At 41.1% G+C, this 9,131-nt stretch overlaps 1 protein-coding gene across 1 annotated transcript; it reads left to right on the top strand.

Annotated features, from left to right (window-relative positions):
- Positions 1-934: 934 nt before the first annotated feature.
- On the top strand, positions 935-1,626 carry LOC145810920 (uncharacterized). The gene is made up of 2 exons (XM_082907549.1): positions 935-1,173; positions 1,221-1,626. The coding sequence occupies exons 1-2, from the start codon at positions 935-937 to the stop codon at positions 1,624-1,626; spliced, it is 645 nt and encodes a 214-aa protein (XP_082763675.1).
- The last annotated feature ends 7,505 nt before the right edge of the window (positions 1,627-9,131 follow it).

Raw genomic sequence — 9,131 nt, forward strand, 5'->3', positions numbered from 1 at the left:
TTCCCGTTTTTGAGTGTACGGATGATCAGAAGGTGACCTATGCTACCTTTATGCTACAAGGGATAGCTAATGATTGGTGGCAGATGGAGAAGCGCATACACGAGCATGATGCCAACCCCTATACATGGGAAAGGTTTAAGAATGCGTTCAATGAGAATACTTCCCTAGGAGTGTTCGTCTACAAAAACAGAGGGAATTTTTGAAATTAGAGCAAGGGAATAAGACGGTTACAGAATATGAAGCTGAGTTTACGAAGTTGTCTAAATTTGCATCAGCATTTGAAGCAGACGAGGATAGTAGAGTACGAAAGTTCGAAGGTGGGCTAAGAACGAACATTATGCAATAGGCGGTTCCTTTCGAGTTACCTACTTTTGGAGCAGTGCTGAATAAGGCTTTGTTGGTTGAGAGTGGCCTCACTTGAGCCCAAGAAGAGAAAGAAGAGAATTATAAGAAGAGGCCTAGTTCTTCCAACTTCGAAACTAACAACAGTTCAAAGGGCAATGCTAAGAGACAAAACACTTCTTCGGTTGGGAGTTGGAGAAGTCGAACTATGGGTGGTAGTGTTGATAAGAAGAATGATCGAATACAGTGCACTAGATGTAATGGGTTCCATCGAGATAGTGAGTGTCGCCGGAAAACTGGGGCGTGTTTCTCTTGCGGGCAACAGGGGCAGAGGATAGTTGATTGCCCTAACCGGAAGGGGAGTGAGACCGAACAGAAAGCGTGGACAAATAAAGCAGCATCAACAGACAAAGAGTCTTCAAGAAATCAAAAGAAAAATGGGGGTCATAAGCCAAAGAATTAGGGTCGAGTGTACGCACTCACGCAACAAGATGTTCAGACTTCCAACACGGTGGTGCCAGGTACTGTTTTAGTGTCTTCTGTTTATGCACATGTGTTATTTGATTCTGGCGCTACAAATTCATTTGTGTCTATGGGATTTGTTGAGAAACATGGATGGAAATGTGTCTCTAGAGAGATCGACTTATGTGTTGAAACCCCAATAGGAGGTGTTATGGTTGCTGACTTAATTTGCAAATCTCGTGTGGTTAGTATAGATGACAGGAAATTGCTAGTAGACTTAGCTGTTTTAGATATGCGGGACTTTGACATAATTCTTGGAATGGATTGGTTGGCAACCAATTATGCTTATGTTATTGTCGAGGCAAAAGGGTAGTATTTCAGATTCCTAATCAACCAGAATTTTGTTTTGTGGGTAGTGGAGTTAACACTCTTCTTCTGGTAATCTCTGCTTTGCAAGCTAGACGGTTGTTAAGGAATGGTTGCGAGGGCTATTTAGCTTCTGTGAGATATACCTGTGAGACTGAATTGAAGTTAGAGGATATTCTAGTTGTGAAGGAATTTTCCAATGTTTTTCCTGAAGAGTTACCAGGGTTGCCACTAGATAGAGAGATTGAGTTTGTCATTGAATTGATACCCGGCACGGGTCCTATCTCCAAGGCTCTGTATCGGATGGCCCCAACAGCGTTGAAAGAGTTGAAGGAACAATTACAAGAGTTAGTAGATAAGAGCTTTATTCGGCCGAGTGTTTCTCCTTGGGGTGCTATGAGACTTCTCGAGGATGAAATTGTTGCCGAGATGAAAAGCAACCAACGCGATTCGTAGAGAAGAACCATTGCATTTGCGAGAGAAAAAGAAATTAGGGATTTGAGAGAGAGAGAGAGAGAGAGGGAGAGAGTGAGTGAAACCTATATGCTTTTTTTTTTCTTTTGTTGTTTTTGTTTTTGATAGTCCCAACCATTAAGTTCAAAAATTAATATATAAAATAAAATAAAATATGATTTGGGTTTATTAGGGACAAACTAAAGTTGTAGGTAAAAATGAATGATCCTTTTTACATCCAAATAAATTTGTCTAGAAAATGTAATAATATGATTAAATGTATATATTTTTAAATTCTTTGATTTTGTCCTTAAAAGTATAATTTTTGCAGACAAATTATTTTTGTCCATAAAAATTTGTCTTTAAAACCTTAATTTCTTGTAGTGGTAGGACTCACAATTTCATAATAAAACACTATAGATATATATATAAATATTTCATTATTACTAAGAGCAATTATATATAAATATAAAATTTATACGTAATTTTTATACAAAATAATGTAATTCAATGTGGATGGAAAATGATTCTTGTGATTTTTTTTTATATGAATAAGATTTTCCTTATATATAGGACCTTTATACATAAATAAAAATAATAAAAAATTATACGCCCTTCATCCCAATTTATTTGTCCACTATAGAAATTCGAACTTATTAATGGTTTTGTTTGGGAAGAGGATTGGGTTAAAATAACCCACTAAAATAGGCTAAAATAATTAGTAAGACAAAATATCACATTCAATCCATAATCATTTTTTTTTTCACAACCATCAAATCAACCAAAAAAAAAAAAAAACCAACCGACTTCCCAAATACTACTTTAGCCAAGGTAAAATAGTTAAATAGTTAATTAAAATAGCCAACTTTCCAAACGAGGCCAATGAGACATGTAATCATTATATTTTAATTCAAATTTTGAAATGTTTTTTTCACCATTACCTTTCTTTTTAAATTTTAAAATGTATTTGTAATGATTTATAAGGAACAATTTTAGAAATCTAACAAAATTTAATATTTCAAAATAGAAAATGAACAAATATTTTAAGACGGACTAAAATAAAAAATAAATTAACAAATAAAATAAAACAGGAGTATATATAACTATTTTTTATCGGCTACATATAGCCTTTTTCCATTCTTTTTCTAGGTAAAGCTAATGGCCATTTCTCGTTAGATTGGAAAAGCTACTACCATAATAATAATAATAATAATAATAATGATTATTATTATTTATTGCCCATATTGTTATCCATTCAAAATAAAAATATTATAATTTGTTAATGTTATTATATGTACATAATGATAAAATATCAATGTTATATTCAAATTTTACTCATTCATTTGCCTCCTTTTCAGTGGGTCCTCCATTGTACCATAATAGCATTGAAGCTTGGCATGAAAATACTACTCTTAGAGCATCTCCAACGGTGTACCAAATATTTCACCAAATCTGAGTCAAAAATGGTTCATTTCCTTAATTTGATACTTCGCGCTCCAACGGTTCAACATCAAATCCGTTTCATCAAATTTGCGCTGGGCAACCGGTTGGTTGACCGGCCGGTCGACCGGTAACGGCAAATTTTTTTTTTTTTTTTTTTTTTTTTTTTTACCGGTTTGAACCTTTTTTTTTTGAACTTTTTCAACTTTTGGTGGTCGACCGGGTGGTCAACCGGCCGGTCGACCGGGTGGTCGACCACCTAGGCAAAAAAATTTTTTTTTTTTTTTTTTCGACTGGTTTGAACCTTTTTTTGAACCGTCTGAACTTTCTCCGGGGCGACCGGTTGGTCAACCGGATGGTCGACCAGTTCGTCTTATCCCAACGGTTAGGAACCGTAGTTTGGTGAAATGCTTCGACTGCACTCAGTTTGGTACCATTTTTGCTGAATTCTGGATTTGATATCGATTTGGTGAAACCGTTGGAGCTTAAAAAAATGGCTTTTTCACCAAATTTTAAATTTGATATCAGGTTTGGTTCAGCGTTGGAGATGGTCTTACTAAAACAATTTACAAAGTTTTTAATTAAACCAATTGATATGGCAACAGAATAGCAATTCATGTCCAAATATGTCCTTAATTTTTATTTTCAAAAGAAGAGAAGGTCAATTAATATATTACTATTTGCTAAGTGATTCATATTAAAAATTTAGAGTCACTACTTTGTGGGGCATATTTTTGTAAATGACAACACGTGGCCAATGTGACACTGAAGTGCCAGCATCTCCAACGGTAATAGGCATTTTACCTATCTAAACATTACTATAAAGTATACATTTTATTTTGCCTATCAACTGTTTCATATTTCTGCTCCAACCATGCTCTTTATTTTAACTATTCATCCAAATACTATTAATTTTATAAAATGCCACATCAGCAACAAAGATGGAGGGAAATAATCCTAATGATTAAACACATTTTGCCTAGCCTTGAAGGCTAGCTACATGTAGCTAGTGAATGTGAGTTGAGCTAAAATGCCTAATTACATGCCTAGTGCATTGGAGTTGAAAAAAGTGAGTTATACTAGGCATTTTACCTAACAAGCATTATATGCCTAGTGCATTGGAGATGCTCTGAGGTGCCACGTGTCCTGGTCATGGTGCCGAGGTAATCTTGGCTAGGCCGAGGTTATCTGCGGAGATACTGGAATCTGATATGAACAGATAAAGGATACGAGTCTTAGAATGAGGGAGAACCTTCGTCTGGATAAAGATAAAGCTCTTAGGGAGTTTATCTCTATTTATTTGAGAGTCCAGGATAAGTATTGAGCCAGAGTCCATTGAAGCTAGGCTTCTACAAGGATCAGGTCAGTGCTGGCTGTAAAAGTAAGGCACCCTCATGGGTCTAAGATACGTTTTTTGTATCCTAGCTAGTGAGTTAAGCACTATTTGCTATCTTTCAGAGATAATTGAGTACTAACTTGATCGTCAGAATACCCCCGGGTGGATGGACCACCGCCAGAGTCTTATCTTTCTGTGACAGGTTGTTCGGGCACAATCTATTATGCCAGTGTTCTCCAGCTGAGTACCTGTTTGGCAGTGTGGTCAGAAATCAACACACACAATTTGGCGCCATATGTGGGAAAGAAAGGTGAATAGATGGCCAACGACGGACATAAAGAAAAGATTGGGGACGACATCCCTACTGGATGTGGTAAACACATTGACCCTAACGTAAAGGAGGATAATTACAACGAAGAACCTCGGGATAAGAATCCCGGAGAGAATGACGTCGGCCAGGAGGGAGACGTACCAAAGAAGGCAGATCAAGGCGAGTATTATAACAAGAACGACTTCTAGGTATGGAAAGACAGATGCCTGAAGAGGGATGGTGAGATGAAGGAAATAGCAATCAAATTGGCAAACCTACAATCGATCATCAGTTTCATGATGCAGAATAACGTCATGCAGCCACCGTTTTTGTTACAAGACACGCCAGTTCCAGCGGCCAAGAATGATGCCCAGAAAGGGGGGCAAAAAACAGTCCCTGCAGTCTCTCAGCATGACCGGACGAAGGAACATTCTCACCAGCCTTCACGGAAGGTCGAGTGAGGAGAGTCGATGAAAGGAGAGTCTTGGCAGACACATCATACCAAAGAATCCTACACCAAAGAACATCGGCATGCTCAAGAGAAGGAGCTTTGTTTCGACACGACTAATGGAGGGAGGTCCAAGAGGACTCAAAACGACACCGGGAGTAGCGCACCAAAAAGGCTGAAATCTGTTGACAGCCGAACTCCTGGACGGACCAAGGAGGATTTGAGGGATTACCTCCAGAGGAAGCGATAAGATGCTGAAGTAACCTCTCCGGTTAAGCTGAGAACGCCGTTTTCGGTAGAATTAGACAAATTTGAGCCCGAAAAGGTTCCACATGCCGAGATTCCAGTTATACGACGATAAGTCTGATCCTAACTTTCACGTCGGCTTGTACCTGTACTCAATGGCACTGTATACTAGGAATGAGCCGCTGTTATGTAAGGTGGTTCCCTCGTCCTTTGGGGAAATCGAATTAGACTGGTTTCACAAGTTACCGAAAGGAATTGTGAAGAGTTAGGAAGGCCTGGCCGAGATGTTCGTGACTAGGTTTGTGACAAACAAACTATTACCGTTGAGGGTGGACTCCTTGATAGCTCTGAGAATTGGCGAGGATGAAAGCCTCAGGGCTTATGCCAAAAGGTATTATGAGGTGTTTAACCGAATACCAGGGTGCAACCAAGAGGTCGCAATCGTGTCTTTTAAGAACGACTTGAGCGATGATTGTCTGCTTCAAAAATCACTGGCAAAGACACTGCCAAAAAGTATAGAGGAACTCATGGCCAGGATCGAGAAGTATGCAAGAGCGGAGGAAGACATGCCGAGGACAAAGGCGTCAAAGCAAGAGAAGAGGAACGGCTCGCTGAAGCGAGGCTGAGGTAATACAAACTTTAACAGACAAGAAACGAGACTGAGGGCTGCATAGGCAGTCACCACAATGTTCCAAATCCCAGTTTACAAAGTCCTGGAAAGAATCAAGAATCAACCCCACTATAGAGCACTAGAGAAAATTCCAGGCGAATTTATGGGAAGAAGTCTGGGGAAGCGCTGTACCTACCACAATGAGAATGGGCATCTGACTCGGGGGTGCAGAGCCCTAAAGGCACATCTGGAAGATCCGGTAGGACAAGGTCATTTAAGGGACCTAGTAGATGAGGCCAGGACAAGGGAAGAACAAGCAAGGCTGCCTCAGGAACCACCAGCACCATCTCCACCAGCACCACAATCACAAGCAGGCAGACTTCAAGTGATTAATGTGATTCACTCGAAGGTCAATGAGAACAAGATACGTGAGGAAACTCAGAAGGTGAAACACTTACAACATGTGCATCAGGTCTGGCAGAAAAGACCTAGGGTAGATGAGTGCCAGAGACCAATGGTGTCCTTTACTGAAGACGACCTAGACATGGTGCATCATCCACACAACGATGCCCTGGTAATATCCCTCAAGGTCAGAAAGTGCCAGGTAAAGCACAATTTAATTGACCAGGGCAGCTCTTGTGACATCATGTATGTCAGATTTTACAAGGAGCTTGGCCTTCACCAAAATGATCTGGAGCAGTCCAATGGTCCAATGGTTGGGTTCAACGGAACGCCGACGTGGCCCCTGGAAACAATAAGTTTAGAGGTGCAGACAGGCACCAAGAAGGTAAACACAGAGTTCATAATAATTGACACCCCCTCCCCATACAATGTTATCCTGGGAAGGCCATGGCTTATGCAATGGGGGCTGTTCCCTCAGTACTGCACCAGCTGTTGCGGTTCCCAACAAAGCATGGAATTGAGGAGGTCAGAGGGGATCAGGTGCAAGCAAAGAATTGCTCCATGGCAGCAATGAAATCCCCCTGCAATATAAGAGAAGCAGAAACAGTGGAGATTGAGGATGAGAGCATAGAGGTCCTAGAGAACGTCGGCAAAGAACTGGCCGAGAAGAGTGAGGAAGCCCTGAAGAAGATTCTAGTCTAGCAAGGGGACGAAGAGTGTTTTTATCTACTCGGCTCAGGATTGGCCGAGGAGGAGAAAAGGGAGTTAGAAGCCTTTTTACGAGCAAACATTGAGGTGTTTACCTGGACGCCATACGAGATGCCTGGCATTGACCCCGAGGTCACTTGCCATAGACTGAATGTAGACAAGTCGGCTAAACCTATCATCCAACGAGCTAGAAGGCCGACCTTGATGCATGTTGAGGTAGTAGAAGAGAATGTTGATAAATTGCTGGAGGCCAGAGCCATTCGAGAAGTAAACTATCCAACTTGGTTGTTAAACACAATTGTTGTGAAGAAGAAAAATGGAAAGTGGAGGGTTTACGTGGATTTCAGTAGCTTGAATAAGGCTTGTCCCAAAGACAGTTTCTCGCTTCCCAAAATTGATCAATTGGTAGATGCCACTTTAGGGCATGGAAGGATGAGCTTCCTAAATGCATACAGAGAATACCATTAGACAGCAATATACCCCCTTGATGAGGAGAAGACTGCATTTATCACCCTCAAAAGTATTGCTACAAAGTGATGCCCTTCGGGTTGAAAAATGCAGGAGCAACCTATCAGAGGTTGGTAACCAAGATATTCAGACATCTAATTGGAAAAACAGTCGAAGTATACATTGATGACATGGTCGTGAAGTCCAAAGAACCTGAGGATCATCTGGCCGACTTGAAGGCAGCTTTCGACATCCTTAGAACGTATCGGCTCCGACTCAATGCTTCGAAATGCGCATTTGGAGTTGGGTCTGGTAAGTTCTTAGGATACTTGGTTACCAAAAGGGGCATTGAGGCAAGCCCAGATCAAAACAAGGCCATCCTAGACTTGAAGAGCCCAACATCGGCAGTGCAGATGTTGACTGGAAGGGCTGCAACCTTGAATAGGTTCATAAATAAAAGTTCTAACAAATGCAAACCTTTTTTTAGTTTAGTAAAGAAGGCCACAGATTTCTTGTGGACAGAAGAGTGCGAAGTCGCCTTAGCCGACTTGAAGAAATACCTGACCACAACTTCAGTTCTCTTAAACCTAGTACCTGGAGAGGAGCTGTTCTTATACTTGGCGGTTTCAGAGAATGCAGTAAGTGCAGTGGTAATTAGAGAAGAAAAGAGAGAATAGAGGGCAGTTTACTATGTGAGTAAAACCCTAGCAGGCGCAAAGACCAGGTATTTACCCTGGAGAAATTGACACTGGCCTTGTTAATGGTCACCAAGAAGTTGAACCACTATTTCCAAGCCCACAAGATTGTGGTATTGACTGAACACCCCTTGAAGTCCCTACTACAGCAAGGAGATCTGACAAGCAGGGTGGCCAAGTGGGCAGTGGTATTTGGCCAATATGATTTAGAGTTCAGACCCAGAACAACAATCAAAGGCCAGGTTCTAGCCAACTTCGTGGCCGAGTTCACACCTGGCGCCATACGACATCGGGGTCCGGAGAGCCGAGGTTTAGGGTGTCCAGGTGAACAAGAAGAAACCCAACTGGGGATGAAAAACCCCACAGTAGAGCAAAAGAAAGAAGAAAAACCCAAACCCTGCGACATTTACATCGGCGACTCCTTTTGCCTGTTTGTTGATGGGAGTTCAAACCGTGAAGGAGCGGGAGCAGCAGTAGTGCTAGTATAGCCAAATGGGTGGATGCTAGAATAATCTATTCGTTTGGGATTAAGGCCTCAAACAACGAAGTAGAATATGAAGCACTGATCGCAGGATTGAAGCTGGCAGCAGCAATGGAAGCCGACGAAGTAGTGGTCTTCTGTGATTCCCAGCTTGTTGTCAACTAGGCAACAGGGGAATACGCAGCCCGAGATGAAAGAATGATGGCCTATGTAAAAGAAGTTGTCAGATTGGTAGCCTTATTTCGAGATTGCCGACTATAACAAGTTAGCTGAGATGACAACAGCCATGTTGATGCCTTGGCTAACCTGGCTAGTGCAATGAAATCAGGGGAGGCAAGGACAATAATGGTTGACTATTTGTTAGGCCCAAGTATAGAACCACTGA

The sequence above is a fragment of the Camellia sinensis genome, chromosome 2 (assembly GCF_055761805.1).
Source record: "Camellia sinensis isolate YWXY chromosome 2, ASM5576180v1, whole genome shotgun sequence".
Taxonomy (NCBI): Eukaryota; Viridiplantae; Streptophyta; class Magnoliopsida; order Ericales; family Theaceae; genus Camellia; species Camellia sinensis.